General features: G+C 47.3%; 1 protein-coding gene across 5 annotated transcripts in view; it reads left to right on the top strand.

The window, feature by feature from the left end:
• Positions 1–22,417, top strand: part of MID1 (midline 1) — a 550,482-nt gene that overhangs the window by 440,853 nt on the left and 87,212 nt on the right. For 4 of the 5 annotated variants that reach the window (XM_047843917.1, XM_047843915.1, XM_047843914.1 and 1 more), the window contains one exon: positions 5,099–5,814. In XM_047843917.1, coding sequence (XP_047699873.1) covers positions 5,155–5,814 — 660 coding nt within the window. In that variant the 5' untranslated portion in view covers positions 5,099–5,154. The remainder of the gene's footprint in view (positions 1–5,098; positions 5,815–22,417) is intronic. The other variant, XM_047843918.1, reaches the window with a different exon arrangement.

Here is a 22,417-nt window from a genome sequence, read left to right as displayed (position 1 = left end):
GGGAAACGAACGAACAACCGGGATAGCTTTTTTAAAAATTGAGCTAGAATTGACGTAGAACGTTATATTCATTTCACGTGCGCGACCCGACTCCGCATTTGTATACATCGTGAAATGATCGCCACACTAAGTCTAGTTAACATCCGTCCCCACGCCGTTACAACTTTTTTTCTTGTGATGAGAACTTTTAAGATCTCCTCTCTTAGCAACTTCCAATTATGCAATACCGTATCATCAGCGAGAGTCACCGTGCTCTGCGTCACATCCCCGCGAGTACGTTCTTTTACATCTGGAAGTCTGCCTTTGGACCACTCTTTGATGACTTTTGGATGGAAGGCCAGACTCTGGCTTAGAAAACCCCCAGGCTTCGATTCGCTGGAAGGAGAAGTCGGCAGTGGTTAGAGAGAGGAAAACCCGAAGAGCGGTTTCGGTGACACGTAGAATGAGAGAGGGTGGGATGTGTCCATTGTCACTTCAACCGAAACACCCATTTATTCATTTTCCATTGTAAACAAGTGTTTTCCTCGAAAGTCTTGGGTTTGTAAGAAAGTTTCTTGAAAACGTGTCTCGCACCTGCCCCTGAGGACTGTCCTGCTTAGGGATTGTTCTGAGTGAGGGCTGGAAGGAACTGGAGGGAGCATCTGGGGACACACTCCCAGGGCCACTCAGCTAATAGATAGGCGAGCTACGTGTCGTCCCCGACTGTCTGGCCACCCGTCCAGCTCTCTGCTTTCTCTCTATTCCGTGCCCTGTTCTAGACTACAAACCGTGGACAAGCGGGGGTGTGAGCTCTAAATTGTTGCCACTCCCAGTTTGTTGCAAGGGGTTCCCAGGATTGCCCACATCCTCCTGTGAATGAGGACCGCTCAGCCCATTAAGAAAAATGTTGAGCTATAGAATTTCCTGACAATGATATGCACGTGGGATTTCCTTCCATTGTAGTGCATTTAGGCTAAGAATCTCTCTCTCTCTCTCTCTCTCTCTCTCTCTCTTTTTTGAAGCTTAGAAATTAAATTATGGGAATTTAAGAAAAGAAAAAACATAACATTTTCACAGCCTCCTCCCCCAACCTGTTTGGCGAACCCCTGTTCGTCTTCAAAAGTCTTTCTCACATGATGCTTCCTCCGGGAAGCTTTCCTGTCTTCTTGTCCCCCTAATCTTTGGCACGTGTCTTTTGTCATGTCCCAGGTCCGAGACCCTAGAGGGGCTTCGATGTTTGGTGAAAGAATGAATGGTGTTTTCATTTCTCAAAAAGGGTGTTTCAAAGGAAGCTAGACAATAAACGAGGCTACTTTTTTCAGGTGGGTGAATGCTACGCACGCTTACCGCTAACATTTTGTTGGGTAATGTAACAAAAATATGATCTGCAGGAGAGGAGAAAGAAAAAAATCCGATCCACTGTAGATAGCGAACCCGTGGCCCCTTCCTTTTCGGCAACATATGGGCGAAAGATCCAGAAAATGGGCTGCGCCTCTCTGGGTATCCAGATGTGTAGTCATGGCTTAATACCATTAAACCAACGTTTACAGCGTAGACACTTGCACAAAGTGCTTGCCACGCCAAACGCGATGGCCATAAAAGAAAAAGATCCTGTTCTGAGCATTCGAAACTTGTACCCGCTTGTCAGAGTCTTACTTCACCGCCGTTGCTGCATTTTATTCGGATCTCTTGGGGAGGGAGTCTCATTTGCATTTTGTCTAGCTGTACGTGTCTCTACCTTCGAACACACGGGTCAGCAACATAAGATCCTCAGGCCCAGTCCAGCTGGCTACCTGTTTTTTGTAAATCCGATTTTATTGGCCAGCCACGCTCACTCCTTCGCGCCTGGTGTGTGACTGCTTTTGCGCGCTACAGCAGTGGACTGGAGCGGCCGCGACAGATTCTGCCTGGCCCGCCACGCCAAAAGTGTTGACTGCCTTGCCCTTTACAGGACACAAAGTTTGCTGACCTCTGTTCTGATACGTTGAGAGATCCTTCGGGGCGGCGGTTATGTTTTATTCTTTGAGGTGTTTTAACCCCAGCATCTGGACGTTTATCACCTCCTTCAACAGACGCTTGAGCCCTGCCTGTGTGCTGTCATAGAGCCCGCCCTCTGCTGGGGCAGTGGGGAGAGATGGCTCGGTGACCGAACGAATAGAATACGTTGGGCGATAAAAGCTGTGGAGAAAGGCAAACCGAGGTCGGGGGAGAAGGGTGGCCGTGATGGGTGGGCAGGTGGTCGTGGTGGTAGCAGGGGGCTTGGTTTTATGCGGGCTCACAGAGAAGGTGACACCGATGCAGAGAGTCCTGTGGATTCCCCAGACCTTGTGAGGGGGGAGACGGGACGTGCTTGGCACGTTTGAGGAATCGCAAGGAGGCCATGTGCCCGGAGCCGAACAAGGGGTAACGTGGGAGGAAATGAGGTCACTGTCTGAGTCTGTGTTCTCTGGGGCTGGAGTTATTCTGGTGCGTTTCTCTCCGAGTGGGATGGGAAAGCCCCTGGAGGGTAGAGCAGAGACGGGGCAGGCTCAGTCATGTTTTAACAGGATCTCTGGCTTCTGCCGTTTGGAAGGGTATTAGGATAATCCAGGTAAGGCGTGATGTCGGCTGGCCCACGATCATAGAGCTGGGCTAGTGAGGACGCCAGATTCCGGCTTCTCGAGCCAGCACACTTGATGTCCTTGAATGAAACGTCAGCATTTCTCCGGGGGTCAGCGGTGGAATCACCTCTGGAAATTCTGATCGTGCCACTCTGGGATGGAGTCCCGGCACCCGCATGAAAGTACAATCATGACCGGGCACCTCAGTCCGTTAAGCATCCGACTCTTGGTTTCGGCTCAGGTCACGGCCTCGAGGTTCATGGGATCGAGCCCCGTGTCGGGGTCCGCGCCGACGGCACGGAGCCTGCTTGGGATTCTCTCTGTCCCTCCCCCTCTGCCTCTCACCTCTCTTTCTCTCTCAAAATAAGTAAGTGGACATTTTTTAAAAAGTTACCAGCGTCACAGCTCTCCAGACAGAATTGGGGCTCCTCTCGTCCCACCTGCGAACAAAGCCGACCAAAAGGGCTACGTTTTCCCTTTAATTTACGTTCTTCCGGTGGGAAGAGAGAAGGAGTTCGATTTAGAGATAATTCTCATTTTCCGCGATCAACCAAAATAGTGATTAATAGGTAAACCCTTTCAATTTCTTCCAGGCCATCTGCCGGAAGAGGTGGCCAAGACCGAGGGGGGACGAGACCGAGGGGGGACGGCGGGTTTCTCCCAACGGCAGCGACCCCCCCCCCGCCCCCCCACTGGGGTTTCCGCTGCAGGTTGTGGAAACACGAGCAAGCTTTAATATTTCAAATCTCAGCTGCCCGCTTAATCTTTCCCATGTAGTTAATGTTCGCGAATGGCCGAAGATCTCTTTCAGCTACCGGGCTCCCATGAAGCCGGCAGCCCGTTCAGTTTTAACAAACTCAGCACATGCTTGACGCTTTTAATGATCGCTTACCATTCCGTGGTTGGCGGGATGAGCATTAAGCTTCACCCGAGCACCACGTGGCGTTTCCGAGGGCTGCTATTTCAGAAAGGGGCGGCATGGGCTGGAAACCTCGAATTTTGTAAATAACACGGGGGTGGGACTACAAAAGGGCCGACTGTCGGAATCCCGTAAACCCAGCTGTGGATGTGAAGCCTTCTCCTGAAGCCGGCCGAGAACCCCTCCCCGCCTCGCCCCCGCCCCACCCCCCCACCCCGAGCGTGATTTGAACTGGTGTCCCCCGAGCCCTACCGTTCTCCCGCAGCCCGCAGTGGGCTGCATCTAACACGCCCGGCGCTGTTCCGCAGACCTCTGCTGATGGTCTTTAAAGGGAGAAGGTTCAAGGAGGCTTGGTTCCCAGGCCTGCTAATGAGCGCGGGGCCCCTTCCCGGTTAATGAACCGGCGTTTCTGTGGGATTCTTTCCCCTGCCCTTTTTGAAGGGAAGGCAGGCGAGGGTTCACAAAAGCAGCAGCGCGCAGCTGAGCCACCCGAAGGCGGCCCGGCGGAGGGGGGTGGGGAGAGCACCGAAGCCGGCCTGGATCGTGTCCCAGCCCATGCGGCTCTGGGTGTGAGGCTGGACCTCCCGCCAGCCCGGCCCGTCGCCGGCCACAGGGACAGGCCCTGGATGGGAGTTTGTCGGCCGGGAGGGCCGCGCGGGGTCCCCTCGGCAGCCCTCGCGAGCCTCCCCGCGGTAACGCGACGGCCTGACGCTGCCGTCCGATGTGCAGGCGTTACCGTTGTCAATGACTTACCAGATGCATGTTGAAGCCCCGAGAATCCTTGTTCTAATGAACTGAATCGTTATTAGTCATTGGGACCCAAGCTCACCGCAGCCCCAGAAAAGGCCCGTAGATATTTTTTCTCTGCTTCCCTCTGCCCACCCACATCCCACTGCGGGATCAACGAGTAGAATTATTCAGGAGGGTAGCGAACGCATGCCAGAAACATTGCCTCTGTCACGATCATCTCCGCGAAAGTCAGTGTTTTTCCTCGGGAATATATTTGGGAAGCTGACATCGCGTATTTAAGCGTCATCGTCCCGCCGAAGCCACGAGTTTGATTTCACGCACATTTCATGCCCGTTTCCACGGGAGGTGCCTTTCTACTTCTCTGAAGCCTGCTTTGGTGTCACAGAGGGAGAAATCCTGCGGACGCATAAACGTTCGCGTGTAAGTTCATCGATTCCGAGTTCTGAAAGGCTCTCGCTCATTAGTTAGCATTTCTACATTTTAATTCTCAGCACAAGGTAGAAGTTGGCCGTGACCCACTCAGGTTATTGGGATCAGATACAAATTGTGGAAACTGCCGTTTCAGTAACTTGCCAGTTTGGAGTAAGACCTTTTAGCAAGCAAAATGGCAAAAACCCACTCGCTGCTTTCAGGGACTGGGACTTAGAGGAAACGTCCGTTGGTGTGCTGGCCTAGGGTGTTTCTCCCCGCCTCGTTGCCCCACGTGCACAGAAAGAGAATTATCTGGAACGTACACGCATTTTACCCTTCCGTGACCCCCGTTCGGAATCATTTTGAGACGCATTCAAAGCTGACAGCCCCCCATGGCTGACCCCCTCGCGCCTAATCGCATCTTACGTTCTGTTTCCAGATAGCTGATCAGCTTCCTTGGATTTTGCTGATGACCCAGGAGAGCTTTGCCTGAAGATGGAAACACTGGAGTCGGAGCTGACCTGCCCTATTTGTCTGGAGCTCTTTGAGGACCCTCTCCTGCTGCCCTGCGCACACAGCCTCTGCTTCAACTGTGCCCACCGCATCCTGGTGTCGCACTGTGCCACCAACGAGTCCGTGGAGTCCATCACCGCCTTCCAGTGCCCCACCTGCCGACATGTCATCACGCTCAGCCAGCGCGGTCTAGACGGACTCAAGCGCAACGTCACCTTGCAGAACATCATCGACAGGTTCCAGAAAGCGTCCGTGAGCGGGCCCAATTCCCCCAGCGAGACCCGCCGGGAGCGGGCGTTCGACGCCAACACCATGACCTCCGCCGAGAAAGTCCTCTGCCAGTTCTGTGACCAGGATCCTGCCCAGGACGCTGTGAAGACCTGTGTCACTTGCGAAGTGTCCTACTGTGATGAGTGCCTGAAAGCCACTCACCCAAACAAGAAGCCCTTTACAGGGCATCGTCTGATTGAGCCAATTCCGGACTCGCACATCCGGGGGCTGATGTGCCTGGAGCACGAGGATGAGAAGGTGAATATGTACTGTGTGACCGATGACCAGTTAATCTGTGCCTTGTGTAAACTGGTTGGGCGGCACCGAGATCATCAGGTGGCAGCTTTGAGTGAACGCTATGACAAGTTGAAGGTTAGTCCGATCCGCCTTAAGCCAACCCCTTTCTGCCAGCAAATGTCATGGAAATAAAAAGTGTACTCACTGCTAGCTACATGGCAGGTGAAGGTTTCCTCTTCACCTTTGCTATCTGATTAGTTTTAGCATGTTTTCTGGCAGCCTATAAATGTTGCACAATAAGGGTGTCTTGTAAAAGTTGACGGCCGCTTGTAATTTTAGCGTCGTCACGGTGACGGTGAATTTGCAAAATCTGGATCGTCTTCAACCCTTGCAGTTTTGTGTGTGTGTGTGTGTGTGTGAGAGAGAGAGAGAGACAGACAGACAGACAGACAGAAGGAAAGAAGGAATGGCAGATAAAATCTGGCTTTGGGCATTTGCGGCGGCGGGGGGGGGGGGGGGGGGGGGGGGGGGCGCGGCGAACTTCAGTTTCTTCATTCATCCAGGAAAGCTAATTTCACCCGAATTGTACCTGGATCTAAGTTACCCGCATAAACGAAAGGACGCAAGGAGGACAGCCTGTGGCAACTGTGGGCTTTTGGAGGACCTGTGACCTTTCATTTCTCGTGTGAGTGATATCTGGCTTAGTGGTGAGTTAGAGTGCGCTGACCATCTCGGGTTTCACGAAGGATTTCCTTTTCATTTAGGCTTTGTGTGCAGGAAGGTTACAGGCAAGACTATTTGAACTTCCACTTTTAACATGAAATTATTAACCTGACTCCAGCTCGGGGAACGATAATTAATATGACTATACGTCAAATTAAAAAATCACTCTCTAAATATGGATAGAATGCACCAGGGAAGAAATAAGTCAGGTCTCCTGATGTCTGTTCAACTTCAGGCGACGGTGGGTCTAATTATGGCAAACTCAGCCGAGAGTTTGCTCTGATAGTGAGATACTATGCTCACCAGTCAGTTTTAGATCACAAGACGCCAATTAAAAAGAAAGGAAGTAGAAATTAAGAGCTTTGAGTAAATATATATTCAAGTCCTTCCTCTCAGGAAAAACACACACCGTGTTGTTGAGCAAACAGAAAATGAATCACATGATCGAGAGTGCTACCATTGGGAGCACACCGTCACCTGTCACGAATGGTTCCTATCACTTTTCCTCAGCTAACGGGTGGTTGTGTTTCCCGGGACCTCATTGTTTATTTTGTGATGCTGGGATTAATGGACCACACCTGTGATCTGGTCTGGCTGTGTCTTGAGACGAGGAGGGAAATGGAGGGGCTGAAGTGAATCCCGCTCCTGAGTGTCACTTGGGGAACAAAACCTCACCTGGGCAGCACGCCTCACTTTTAAGTGTCCATGGAGAGGGAGTTAAGCCCGAGGACTTAGGTGCTGGGGACAAGGGGACATGGAAGCTGCCTGGTTTTCTAGCGTGCCCAGCACTACCACAAGCACACCTCCAAAGTTAACGACGGCGGAGGCAATGCGTGTGCGAATTGTGCCTCCGAAACAAATTCTTCGGAAATGGATGCGGCGATCCATCTTGGAGACCAAGGTGACCGTTTCGCCCCTGTTTTGGTGGGGGACTGAACGTTTGAGATGACCGGACACAGGTGGTTTTGTTTTCCCAACGTAAACCTGGCGGACGGGGTCTTTTCTTTATCACAAAATGTTCCTCTGACTGGATCGACACTGCCTTTTGATGATCAGTTGTTAAAACCCCACCGTGATGTTCAATATTCGACAACCCCGGACTCGGTAGTTAAACTTGGTAGTCAGGTTCTGCTCGTTATTTGTGTACTATCAGAGGGGAGTTATTAATTATTTACAGAACATCTCCAAATTTTTGAGGAGATACTGTCATGCTCTAGGCCCTTCTTGTGATGAAATGGACAACTCTTCAATTATGAGCCCTGCACACTTGTCTGATCGAGCCAGTGGGTTAGTGGTCGTTGATAATTGTCAGGCCCTCCTGGTAACAGTATCAGTTAATGAAGCGGTATATTTTCTCTTCGAATTATAGAAGCATACGCATATAAACAGCACCCAGTGCACCCAAGCACATTTACAGCCACTCAACAAAATATGCTTCCGAGCATTTACTTACAGCCTTTTCACAAAATGCGCTTATGAGCATTTAAACAGATAACATGCCAACGTAACGTGTTTGCTCCAAAACACGCCATTAGAATGGACAAATCATAAGAATACCCTGACATGTGGGGCGTCTGTGATATTTCAGCTGTCACATAATTATGAACGTACGTACTTCTTTGTTTTGCTTAAAACCCAAGCACAGCGTGTGCATTAATATTTGAAAGGACCAAAGCCAAGGAAGGGTGTTTTTTACTTTGGTCTGAACAAGTGACTATGCTCTGTAAATTCGATATGTAGGGACGCAGGGGTCTCCTGTTGAAAAACGTGTGTGTCTGTCCTTCTGTTAGTAAAAGTCCACTATTTGAAGGCGGGAATTCTGCAGTGATGACGAAGAACAATTATTTCTTGCACTGATCTTAAACCTCGGGGGGCACCTTTACTCATGTTAGGTCTCAGTATACGTATGTTTATGTAAAGGATTGGAATATACTTTTGCACATCTCTTTCTAGGCACAAAAGGGAAAACAAAGCATAAAAATCCCAACGTGTAGAATTTTATCTGAAGATAAAAAGAGAAAAGTCTTCCTACCAAATGCACGTCTCTAAATGGAGCATGTCATACTGTGGACTTTCTTGCGTCATTTTAATTGAATTTGAAGAAGCCTCTCGGTGCCCCAAATCTGGATTAAATTTTGATTGGTGAACTACATAACATATAAGAGAATTTAATATAGTGTATGGCAGAGGGACCGAGGAATTACAATGCAATCATTCCATTTTTTCCCTGTTCCAACATACGATGTTGGAGCTCTAGTTTCTTTTCTCTAGTTATACCTATAAAAATATACAAACTGAGAGGAATTGACCTTGCCTTGCCCTTCAACTTCAGCATAGACTCACTTCAAGTTAGCTGATGCTGAAGGTCCAAACCATTGTTTTGCATTTCTGACTCTAAAGGCTGGCTGAGGGAGTTTATTTGTATGATGTCCATGTCAATGGGTCATCCCAGTGGAATTTGGTCACAGTTTGGTAAAAGTTCCAATTCAAGCTTAGCCTTCCTGTGTAGTCCTTCTTATCTGGAGGTCAAGACAAGGGATTTCACTCTTGGGTTTCATTTATAGACTGTAAGGTTCCATAATTTGGAAAGTCCTGTACTTTATTTGCAACCGGGAATGTCGTAAGTAGATACTTAGCTAGACTGGTTTTCTCTTTCCTCAGAATTTCTACACCTTGTCCCTTCTCTGAAAATAGTCACAGGCATAGTACGGGTTCCAGCGCAAAGGTGTGTGTGTGTGTGTGTGTGTTACATGGCGCATCCATGGTACCGATAGAGTTACCTGGCCCCAAATGTCAATAGTGCCCAGGCGAGAGACTCTGGTCAGTGAGAAGAATTTAGTGTTCATCACTGTAGTAATTTGGTAGGCTGCCCTCACAAGGGATCACAAGCACAGTGACCTAAGCAACAGAAATTTATTGTCCCACAGTTTTGGAGGCAAGAAGCCCAGAACCAAAGTGTAAGCAGGGTTGACTCCTCCTGAGGGCTGTGAGGGGAGGGATGTGCTCCAGGCATGTCTCCGTGGGTTGTAGGTGACTGTCTCCTCTCTCTCTTGGATGCCGTTCTCCCCCTGTGCTCGTCTTTGTGTTCAGATTTCCCCTTTTTCTAAGCACACCAGTCATACTGGAGGACGGGCCCACCGTCCTCCAGTATGGCCTCATCATAACTAATTACATCTGCAATGACCCGATTTCTAAATAAGGTCGCATTCTGAAGTTATTGGGGGTTAGGGGCTCAACGTGTGAATTTGGGGGGGGGGGCACAATTCAACCCACAACAGTTCCTTACTTCAATGTGTACCTAATTATCTAGTCAATTGAACACATATTCTTTCTCCATCAAGGATTTAATCACCTCAAGTTAGGCAGAGCCCTGTGGGCTCGCACTGCCCCGGCACTCACCTAAGACTGACCTTGGGGGCTTGTAGATCATGAATTCCCAATAAACTCTTGTCAGCTGCTTCACTGATGATCAACTATGAACCCTCCGTGGAAATTTTAATTTAAGGCCATAACAATACTGCAGATATTCATTCTTCTACGTGACAAAGCATCCTATAATATCTAAATGAGAGAGGAGCCAGGCGTTACATGCCATTCCACCCAACTGGACGTGAACCATTATTTTGGACCCTACCGCGTTTTGTTGGCTTAAAGGCCGTGAATTTTGATAAACTGGATCTCGGCTAATTGCGCAACAATTCACATTTGTTTCACGCTGTTATGTGATGGGCACTTGATAGACCCATTAAACCCATTGTTTCATTTCCCCTCCAGTTAACCATATCTGGCATCTAGGTGTTGTTTTAACGGGCTGCCGAAAACTGCTAAGCCAGTATATGCTTAATAAATGACCGGGCACAGCCTCCTTCCTTCGTGGCGCTCGTAGTCTAGCAGAGAACTCCCATCAGGCCAATATTTTCTCTGTTGGGGGGGGCGGGGGGAAGCACTGCATGCCCACAACAGCAAACACCAACCCTAAACCTGAGCGATGGAGAAAGGCTTCCCAGAAAAGGACCATGACACTCACCATTCCCAGCCTTTTATTAGAAAACGTTGAATTTCCTAGGTGTCTGTAACTGCCCTGGTGTTAGTCATTCTGTTTTTTTTTTTTTTTAAGTTTGTTTATTTTCCATTTTATTTTTTTATTTGTTAAAATTTACATCCAAATGAGTTAGCATACAGTGCAACAATGATTTCAGGAGTAGCTTCCTTAATGCCCCTTACCCACGTAGCCCATCCCGCCTCCCACAAGTCCTCCAATTACCCTCTGTTCTCCATATTTAAGAGTCTCTTCTGTTTTGTCCGCCTCCCTGTTTTTATATTATTTTTGTTTCCCTTTATGTTCATCTGTTTTGTCTCTTAAAGTCCTCATATGAGTGAAGTCCTATAATTGTTGTCTTTCTCTGACTGACACTTTCTCACTTCACTTAGCGTAATACCCTCCAGTTCCATCCACGCAGTTGCAAATGGCAAGATTTCATTCTTTTTGATTGCCGAGTAATACTCCATTGTATATCTAGACCACATCTTCTTTATCCATTCAGAGGATGGACAGAGGATCCACATTTGGGCTCTTTCCATACTTTGGCTATTGTGGATAGTGCCGCTCGAAACATGGGGGTGCACGTGTCCCTTCAAAACAGCACACCTGTATCCCATGGATAAACGCCTAGTAGTGCCATTGCTGGGTCGTTCTTTTTTATTGTTCTCTCCTGCGACATCCCTTGTGCAACCCTGTATAAGATTTCAAGCTAGTTCACAATAATCCCAGGCTAGATTTTAGTCTAAAATATGGATATGCCCTCTGACATTTCACCACATGATGCCGGTGGGATATGTGCGTAAGTCAGACATAGGTCTTGTAGAACGTTTTGGTTGTATGGGGTCTCACCAGTTCTGACTGGCCCCTTGAGAATGCCATTCTGCTTGTGTTTTTTTTCAGTCAGCGATATATATTTAAAATGTGGTTTCCAAGTATTTGTAAATTACCTTAAGCCTAGATTTTAATTTTCTCAGTTTGGTCCCCAAAGGATTTATGATACACAGAGGAAAGGAAACCATGCCCAGGGATGAGTTTTTAACTGTAAGCTGAAGGCCACATCCTTCTCCCTGAAGAATCTCCTCTCCCTTCTTGCACCTGCAGAGAGGAAGGTCTTGTCGCCTGATGCTTTGGTGTTATTGGAACCATTTTCAGTAAGTTTGGAGAGTTCTGGAAGATGCACAGGCAAGTATAGAGGTACCTTGTAGCCATGTGGCTATGTAAACAAATGTAATTCTTGGGCACGTTGCTTACTGGTCAAAAAACAGGGCTAAGGGGGCGCCTGGGTGGCGCAGTCGGTTGAGCGTCCGACTTCAGCCAGGTCACGATCTCGCGGTCCGTGAGTTCGAGCCCCGCATCGGGCTCTGGGCTGATGGCTCAGAGCCTGGAGCCTGTTTCCGATTCTGTGTCTCCCTCTCTCTCTGCCCCTCCCCCATTCGTGCTCTGTCTCTCTCTGTCCCAAAAATAAATAAAAACGTTGAAAAAAAAAATTAAAAAAAAAAACAGGGCTAAGTATGTAGTTACTTACATAGACACTTGGGAGAACAAAGTAAAATGTTTCACATAAACTCTCGGTGTTGTGCCTGGCCCCCAGGAAGCCTGCAGTGTATGTTAGGACATAACAGTGTCTACTGGGAGCCAGGGGGTAGGATGGTTACAGTGTGGACTTGGGAGATAGACTGCCTGCCAGTCGTTTGTTAATACTGTTTGTATTATTTGTGTGTGAGATAAGGGTCGTGTTACCGTTTTCATGTGTTCTGTAGTTTTGCTTCCAAAGCGCCTGGCAAAGGGCAGAGGCGCAGCAATGAATATCCACTTGTTGATGGACGTGTTGATGGACGTGAGGCCTGTTGGCAGGAACCTGCCAGAGAGTTGAGGGATCCTAGACAACGCTGGCTGGAGCCTGGGGCGCCGACTGAGGGGCCGGGAGAGAGAGTGTTGGAAGAGTCCTGTTGGGATAAGATTTTGAAAGGTTCAAGTGCCAAGTTAAGAGCGTGCGACATTTTTAGCCTTCTCTACAGGGGAACGCTGAAGTCGTTTTGTTTTTGCGAGGGACGCTATGTGACGTATGTTTTCTGAAGGTGAGGTCACGCGAACGTGCAGGCATCCACAGAGGTAGGGGAGGAAAAGACGTTCCCATGCCTTTAGAATTTGTGGTCTCTCTTTTGTAACATTTAAAAAAACGTTTTATTTCTCTTTGAGAGAGCGAAAGCCGGTGAGGGGCAGAGAGGGGGACAGAGGATCCACAGCGGGCTCTGTGCTGAGAGCAGCGAGCCCGACGCGGGGCTCGAACGCACGAACCGCGAGATCGTGACCCGAGCCAAGTCGGACGCTCAAGCGCCTGAGCCGCCCGGGCGCCCCCAGAGCGGCGTCCCTGTTAACTGGCGAAGTAAAGTAGCGTCACACAGCTCAGAACCCGCCACACCGTCAACAGAAACACGCGAAGCTGGGAGATTCAGAGAGTGGCCCAGGAAGACTGAGAAGAAGTAGGAGGGTGTCCTTGCCGGGCGGGTCTTGGGTCCAGGCGGAAAGGCGATTCTTTTCCTCCTGTCCTAGTGCAGCGCGACGCACTGGTGATAACACGTGCTGATTTCTTCTGGCTTTTTGATTCACGATAAGCAGGATGTCGTTCAAGCCTCGGAATGCCTGCTATACACCTAAGTAACGTTTTAGAGCCACAAGCAACCTCGGAGCTCACGTTATTTCACCCCCCTCCTGTAGATGAGAATATTAGGTAAAAGTTGTTGCCTGCAACCACCCGGCGAGGTGACTACACCGGGGCTGGACACGGCTGTCCCGCTGCCCGGTCTGTCCCGCGTCCCTTCAGCCCCGCCGCCCTCCGGGCATTCCTCTGGGTCCTTTTGAGGCACTGGGACTAAACGCACTGATTTTTTTAATAATTTTTTTTTAAGTTTGTTTATTTTTGAGACAGAGAGAGACAGAGCATGAACGGGGGAGGGGCAGAGAGAGAGGGAGACACAGAATCGGAAGCAGGCTCCAGGCTCCGAGCCATCAGCCCAGAGCCCGACGCGGGGCTCGAACTCACGGACCGCGAGATCGTGACCTGAGCTGAAGTCGGACGCTTAACCGACTGAGCCACCCAGGCGCCCCTAAACGCACTGATTTTACAGTGACTTTGAACACGCACCTGGCCTGGCTGTGAGCCACCATCGTGGATGTAGGATGATGCCTCTAGGGCCACCCAAAAAGCTGCTTCAAGATATCCCCATGCTGTCATTTCTACTGCTGCGCCAGTGTAGACCGGGTGGCTTTGAAGGGCCAGACCTCATGCCAGGAGGCGGGTTCGTATAGATGGACCCAGTTGCCCTTGGGGACACCACAGAGAAAAGGAGATGCTCACGTGGAAACAAATGAATTACAATTGCAGCTTAAATGGCTCATTAATTTCCCTCCTAGGATAATTATTTGTAAAGTTTATTTATATTGAGAGAGAGAGAGATAGTGGGGGGGGGGCGGCAGAGAGAGAGAAAGAGAGACAGAGAGAGAGAGAGAATGAATTCCAAGCAGGCTTCGCGCTGCCAGCGCAGAGCTGGACGCGGGGCTCAAACCCACAAGCCGTGGGATCATGACCTGAGCCAAAACCAAGAGTCGGACGCTTAACCGACTAAGCCACCCAGGCGTCCCCCCCACTCCCCGCCCTTAGGGTAATTTTTTTCCTGAATGTTTTAACACACAGATTAACAATTTAATTTTATTGACATACATTAACTGAGTAAACATAAGTGAGGAGTATCTGTGCGTGGTATTTGGATTTAAGTTGAAAAGTTTTGAAAGAATGCGATTCATCGCGACCAGTTACAAAGTTAAGGCCAGTACGATATGCTGAAATTACGTTAACAAAACACTCCATTTTCTCAAGGCTGTGATATTCAAAACTCTCCTTCCTTCCGTGTCATTGGCAGGTCATGAATTAGGTCCATCTTCGAAAGAGTGGTACATTTTTTAGTCCCGGCTAAGTAATAAAGAGGACGTGAGTGGCCTGCGAAAGTGAATGTGGCTAAAGGTTTCATTTATTCTCAGTATGTGACGTAAGCATTCTGGAAAAATCTGACGAAACTGCATTTACAAAATCCACTTAAAACTTACTCACTTGATGTTTTGCACTTGGGGGCATGATACGTAAAGTCTTTGCATACCCGTGAGGATAGGTTTGAGGCTGACAGAGGAAACACATTTTACATTTCTCGTCAAAAAAGAAAACGCTTGTAAAGTGCCGAGCATGGTGATTGGCACATAGTGAGCGTTCCATGAACGTGACGTATTATTACATCTGGGCATTTACTGTTACACTAAAGGCTTCATTGGTGTAATCCAATCATGGATTTCATGACAGTATCATAAATTACTCCGTGGTTACAGGGTCGATTTGTGTTTCTGGCTGACATGGGAAACTAAACAACCTTCAGGGGAATTATAATTGGGTGGAAACTTTGATTTGTCCTTCTTTCTAAACCGAGCGAGGTAGTAAAATGGACTTTTTTTTTTTTCAACGTTTATTTATTTTTGGGACAGAGAGAGACAGAGCATGAACGGGGGAGGGGCAGAGAGAGGGGGAGACACAGAATCGGAAACAGGCTCCAGGCTCCGAGCCGTCAGCCCAGAGCCCGACGCGGGGCTCGAACTCCCGGACCGCGAGATCATGACCTGGCCGAAGTCGGACGCTTAACCGACTGCGCCACCCAGGCGCCCCTAAAATGGACTTTTAAGAAGCAGGGAGTGGTAGACTGAAAGAAATGGCTTTCAGAACAGGCACCATTTTGAAGTTCAGTCCATGGGGGATGAGCTAGGCTTATCTGATAGAATCAACACCGTGGGTGTTGACAGAGGACCTGTGACTGTTTCCTAGGAAAAAGAAGCCAGCTCAGGGTTATGTCACACGTAGACAGCCTGGACCAATCACAAGTTCCATGGGCCAACTTTCTTTTGTGTTGTATGAGGGAAGGATAGAGCAAGCTGACCTTGGCCTATGTTAGTAGCCGTGTCCCTTAGAATGGGAAGAAGAGGTTTTGGTATTGGTTAGGGCTACGAGAGGAAGAAAGCTCAGAAGAAGGAACTCGCAGAAGGAGACGGGTTGGAGGTCCTCCACGATAGTGGCCCTGGGGGATTTTGTTCTCTATGCTTCCTGCCACTCCATGGGGACAGAATGCAGAGAACAGCAGGGTTATCATCTGCCTCCTCCCTTCTATCTTCTTTGCTGCTTATGGGGGGGGGGGGGGAGGGTGGGATCAGGAAAAGAATGGCTTTTATTCACATTGGTATAGACTAGGTTAGTAATAAAACAATACGGAAATCATGAAAAGCTTCTACGCCTTTTGTACCTCTATAAATGATCTCCCCCCCATCTGTTTTATCAAATCCTACTTCAAGAAAGAAAGAAAGAAAGAAAGAAAGAAAGAAAGAAAGAAAGAGAAAGAAAAAGAAAAGAAGGCTTGTTTATTCACCCAAAGACTATTTGTTTGTAGCTAATGAGATTAGCACTGGGTAAACTCTGGGAATGCAGAGGCGAATAACCAAGATAAGTCTAGATGTAATGATAACGTGTGATAAGCGTATATGAAAGGACTATGAAAAGAAGGGTATGAAACTCAATCCATGAGATAGTTCTTGCTATGAATGATAGCCAAAAATTGACGGCTTAGGTGCTGCTACCTGGAAATGGCCCAATTCCAGAAGCTGCAGTGGAAACACTTGCCGATGAAAAGCCACATGCAGAGGACAAGCAGTGACTTGCTTTCGTACCATGCGTTCCTTTGGAGTGGCAGGAAAGGACAAGAGATGAGGTCCCCAATCCATAATAAAATCTGGGCCAGGCCCTTTCTTATTTCTTAAGGTCTGCTTTCCCCCCCGCAGTCTCCGTGTCCTTCCTGGATGGAGCTAATAGGTCAGGTAAATAAATAGCCAGGCTCAGAAGCAGTTTCTGTCATTTCCACTCTGAAGGGGCCCATCTCTAAGAAGACGCTATGAGAGGCAACTGGAGGAAGCGCCCTTGTGTTGCCAAAGCCAACCGGTAGGCTGGCTTTATCTGTTGGGGATTTTTTTTTTTTTTTTTTTACAAATTTAGGCGCTATAGGATGAATATCCTGACGTGGTAGAGTGAGAGATTTATCCCTTCCTCCTTTGACCCTTGACATGGCTGTTCAGAGCTCAGTTGCTCTCGGTTGGTATGGAGAGAAGCAAAATGGACAGATTTTAAGACTCCCGCTCAGCATGACCTGTTGCTTCTGGAAGATCTAGGAGACCTGAGGTACCCGTTCAAACCCCACCCAAGGAACTTGGAGAGAGGTGTTTTTCTGGCCCCCTGGATTGCTGAAATCAGGCTCTACAGGGTCCTGGCGAAAAAGGGGCTCGCCCATGTGTAGTGTTCATCTTGTTAAGTGAAGTAGTTACACTTTCTCTTGTATTCTAGAAATTCATCTAGAAACGTAAGAGGCAAGGCCACCGTGCTGCCTCCATGCCTCTAGAAGAATGTCGCGTAGGCCAAGGCTGGGTGGTAGAGGGAGGGAGAGTTCTCTTTCAAGATGCTGCTTTCAGTTGTTCTGAGATGTGGTTCAAGGGTATTTGTTGACTCAACACCGAGAACCAGCTATTACCAAGAGTAATGACTAGCACTGGTAAATCTCCAGATTGACAGTTTGCAAAGCACTTTCAAGTATTATTTGATCCTTGGAACAACCGTGTCTCCCCGGCAAAGATGTGGGAATGATGATACCTGCTCATTAGGGGTCTTGGGAGGATTAAATGAGATAATGGAGGGCCAAGTGTCTAGCCCAGCGTCTAGTGGGTGGGAGGAGCTTGGTAAAGAGGAACCTTTTTAACCATGTGCAACACGCGGCCATGGGAAATTAAATAGCATAAGTACAGTTAGAGACATAAAAGTTTGGGGCTCAGACCCAGGGAGCCCACCCTGTCCCTAACGAATCATTGCCTAGGATTAAGGCTGAAAGAACTGTGGCTCAAACATCCCACACCTCAAAAAATTATTGACAAGGAAAAAGGGCTTGAAAGCGCTTTTGCCTTAACTTTGGACACAAGGGCTCCCTGGACAGAGCGAAGAAGTTTTCCTTACAGTGGTGACTATGATCGAAGATGATCTATTTTCCGTTCTGACAGAAATAAAGACGGAAAAATACAAAGTTGAAATACGAAATCCATGTGGAATCATTTCTATGTATCTACAGTAATGTCGAATTCTTCCATACCCATCAGCCACTGCGTATGTAAGTGTCAAATGAAGGAATGAACGAATCTCCAGTGATCCCTAAATTCATTTCATCACTTGAAATGTGATTATTTACTTGCCCAGTTTAAAATGTAAATTTAGAGTCTCGGTCTATGATTTTGACATTTCAAACCTCTTAAGAGACCCAACTGAGCTCGTGTTCATATTTAGTTATTCTTGGCAAAGCCTGGCTACAGATAAAAATGGTCACTACGTGTTAGTCAATAATAGAGCTTTTGGGTCTATCCTCCATTCCTCCTTCGAGGATTGCTAACCCGTCGGAATTGTAGGCTCCAATTAGTATCTTAGACCAGAATGTCTCAAACGTAACGTGTACACGGGAACCACTCGGGGGTCTTGTTAACGTGCAGATTCTGATTCAGCAAGTCGGAGGTGGGTTTGGGGGTCTGATTTCAACTTGGGGCCTGGCCTTGCCATTTTAGAGTCATATGCATTTAAGTTAGGGATAAAAGCAAAACTCACTTCTCTAAGCCTCATTTGCTCCTCGATAAGGCAGGAGGTGACAATAATTCAGGACTAAACCCTGTAATGCTTGACCCTTGGGAAACCCTGGACGAGGAGTAATAAAGCCAGTACAGACTCTAAGAAGTCAGACAGTATAAAGTTTATAGAAACACAAGTGAATGATGGACCTCCTTCCTCAATCCTTCTATCCCCTCCTCCACTCACTCAACGCTGTTCTTAAAGGACCCAACTCTAGGCTCACTGAGGACTTCTCCAGCTTAGCTTTTCATGAAATTCGCTCACCCCAGACGTTCCGTGTTGTCTTTTCATGATTACGTAGCATTCGGTACCGTTCTATGAACATTCTTGGGGCGCAGAGCCTTCTCGGCCCAACCATTTGTCCATTTCTCAAACCCGGTGACCGTATCTTGTAGTTCTTTTGTATCTGCTTACTCAGTTTTCAGTGACTAGAGCATTTTTTTTTTTTAAAGCTACGAGGCATTTTATCAGTAGTAAATACTTGTTGAAATAAATGGAACAGCCCATAATAATTTAATCAGATTATAGTCTCCACTGTGTCGGTAGGATTTGCCCATCAGATAAAAAAAAAGGAAAGCCATACATAGCCCACCAGCCATTCTTTTGAATTTTGAATACATAAGCAAGTGAAACACTGCCTTTCAGGTTTTTGCATTCATTTCTGAATCTGCAAATCGCTCCCCCGTGATTTCTCTGGAGAAAGTATTAGAGAGAGACCGTTTGATTTTTTTTTTTTTTAAACTTCACCTCAGGCAGAGGTGATGAAATATTTGTCATTCACAAGAGGTAGGATAAAATAGCACTATATACCCGTATATTTGTTTGTATATATACTTTTTGTGTATACATTTTGTTCTCTGCTGCCTCAGAACAGTTACCTTTAATTCCATTCTGAGGCAGAATACTAAGAAATCATGAAGAGCTTAGGGGGTCAGCTTAGCAGTGCACGATTGCCTTCTCCTGGCAACTGGGAGGGCCAGGGGGCTGATAGTGGCACCTAGAGGGTCAAGGTCGGGGATTCTGCTAAGCATCCTAAATGCACAGCACAGCCCAGCCCCCATGGCAGAGAATCATCTGACCCCAAAGGCCAAGGCTGGGGCACCCTGAATTGACCCAAAGCATCTTTGCCAGTGACACCAAGGGAAATGTTCGGCCTCGTTCTCAGAGGCATTGACTTGTCTGTGTGACCTCCGAAACCGAATGTATTTGGAGATGTAGAAAGCTCAGCCCTTGGAGAATCCCGCTTCCGCCGTCTGTGGCCGCCCTGAGTGGCAGAATAGCAGCGCCCCGAGGCGCTCTGCATGGCAGGCTTCCTCTGCCTTAGGCTGGGGCCTGTCTTGAGCAGCCTGGGCCCGCACATGCCGTCCTCCGGGCTGTTTCAGCAATATTTAACCCTCCGAAAGCTTATTAAACGTTCCTTAATCCCTTCCTCAAACGTGATCGAGGTGCACTTGATATGATCTGCCGTCCCGTAGATTTCCGAGTCATTGCGGCTCGTGCTCAAGACTACCTTCCAGGTGTAGCTGTTTGTGTCAGAGACAGCCTGGGGCCTTCGACCGAGTGGGAAGTCTGCAGAGAACAGGCTGGCAGCTGAGATTTTCACCCAAATGGCGTGCATTTGATGTATAATAGTCTTAATTGTGACACATTCAAAGTGGATTAATTCCACAGTTCCAAAGTTAACCCATTAAATCTGTTCGCCTAGTGTAAACTCATCTTCCAGAGACGCCGTTTATATTTATGTAGCTGTGCTTCTTTATCTGCAAAACTGTAGATTCTCAGCTTCTCAACTCGGAGACTTGGAACGTGAGTCTTGGAATCAAACATGAGCCTTCAATGCCGGCATAATTGCCAAGCGCTTGTTTCTGCAGGCAGATGCTATTTATTTCACCAGAGGTTCACAACGTGAACGCCCCGAGCTGGAAGGGCCTTTGTCATTGTCTAGTCCAATGAGTCTTGCCCTGGCTGCGCATAGATCCCCCAGACTTCCCAAGTGATTCTAACGTGCAGACTTGCTTGAAAAACGTCAGTCTTGCTCAGTGTCTCCATTCCAAACGGGGAAACTGAGGTCTAGATTAATTCATAAAGGCAGGAGTCAGCAAACACTTTAAGGGCCAGCTACTAAATGTTGCCAGTTTTCTGGGCCATGTGGTTTCTTTCGGAACTGTTCAACCTGTCCTGGTGTGAAAGCAGCCACAGACAATACTTACCCAAATGGGCGTGGCTGTGTGTCAATGAAACTATAAAAACGCGTGGCTGGCCGATTAGGCCCACGGGCTATAGTTTGCCAACCCCTGGTTTAGGTCTCACGACCGGTTGGTGGAAACCCATATGGCTAGACCGCAAATACACCAACCTTCAGTAAACGTTCTTCCACTGGACGCAGCTTTCCTGTTTGAGGCAGGGTCTGTAACATACCCAATTTCTGTAGAAGTTAAATACATACCTTTATGTAAGTTAAGACAAGTATCCCGGGATCTACAATCACAGTGTCTCTGTTTTACTAACGTGATAAGCCAGTCAATAATATTTCTGTCCAAGGGTTTTTTTTTTTTTCAACTGGAAAGTCCGAAACTAATTTCTTTCGAACAACTGTGAGCGATCTTGAGCGTTCTATCTAATAGCTAGAGATGCCTCCCTAGGAGTCCTTGAGAATGACCATGGAGTAAGGCCAAGGTAGAGGAAATGAAGCCGTCACAATTAATGGGGAGAGTTATGGGTTTGGCTCTTAATGACAATGTTGGTATATTTTTTTTTATTTTTTATTTTTTTTGCTGTTTGTGTAACACTTCCTCCAGATGCACACATAAAAATAGGTTTGTTGGAAGGTTAAAAAGCCATTGAATCGGGTCTTTTTTCTTGGAGATTGACTTACATTTGTTAGTTACACACATAACTATATTTTTCAGGAAGATGATTCTCTCTTCCATTTTGCGTCTAAAGAATACATTTGGTAAAAGTGCTCCCTGTCCTGACGTGTCCTGTTTACAATGATAAAATGGCTTTCTGTCAATGATTTCTCCGAATGGATGAAGATGGTGAAACAAAATGAAATTTGTCTCCCACAGGAAGTGTCCCTTATCTATCTCTATGACACCCCTCTTTACGGTGCCCTTTCCCCGTGATGCCCCCTCGCTGTGAATGCCCCCACAGATGTGAGGACAGCCGTAGCTAAGTTTGCTTCCTCCACTTGGCTTACTCCGCCCTAGTAAAACTTCACTGCTGCCTTAATCTTTGGTTCCCGAGGCTCCGGGAGAGTCATTTTTTCAGTGCTGTTGAGAGTTTTATAGCCCTGAGCGGTTTTATGAAATAAAGTGTTCCAAAGGACTGTACTCGAAGATGGGTGATATGAGTTAATACCATGCGTTCCTTCTGACAAGGAAGTGTTAGATGATAAGACAGCTTGCTGAAGCTTGAACTGATCCTTATCCAGATAAGCTCTGCACTTGAGGTTGCCTTTGTAGGGGGGACAATAGGCATAGAAAATGTTGTAAAAAATAGGTTTGTTTGTTTCACATTATCATTGAGAAAACAGCTATAAAGAAGACAGAGTGAGGTCATTAAATGCCGCTAAGCCCTTGAATGATGATTTATACATAGCTGAAATTAAAATAATTTTCATGAAACAAAAACAGTTCAGAACTCGGTTTTTCCCCCCTCTGTTTGTTTGTTTTTGCTGTTACTGCTCGAAGAATACTTACTTATTATTTTAAAATATTTCAAAAATATTTCCCGAGTAATAAATTCCATGCAATAAAAGACAACAAGCCAAGAGCATAATGCCAGAACATTTCAGGCGTGCCCAAAACGTGGAGGAAGCAATCTCATGGGACTTGGCCATTTCTCTTGTAAGGTCTTAAAACCCCATGGGAAGTCCACGTACAACATGCTATTGTTTGGGAGTTCCACTTAAAACACACTGGCAATATTCAATATTTTTTTCGAAGTTCTGGAAATCTAAAGTATACGCTTTTTCAAATACATAGTTTACTCCAGCAGCCAACACTGCCAAACAGAACTAAAGAAGAAAAGAAATTAAGAAAATATGAGAATTGGGACTACTACAAAGTGACAAATGAAAGTTTGTTTTTTTTTTTAATTTTTTTTTTCAACGTTCATTTATTTGTGGGACAGAGAGAGAGACAGAGCATGAACGGGGGAGGGGCAGAGAGAGAGGAAGGCACAGAATCGGAAACAGGCTCCAGGCTCTGAGCCATCAGCCCAGAGCCTGA

This window comes from Prionailurus viverrinus, chromosome X (genome assembly GCF_022837055.1).
Source record: "Prionailurus viverrinus isolate Anna chromosome X, UM_Priviv_1.0, whole genome shotgun sequence".
Lineage (NCBI taxonomy): Eukaryota > Metazoa > Chordata > Mammalia > Carnivora > Felidae > Prionailurus > Prionailurus viverrinus.
This window is presented reverse-complemented; position numbering and strand designations above follow the sequence as displayed.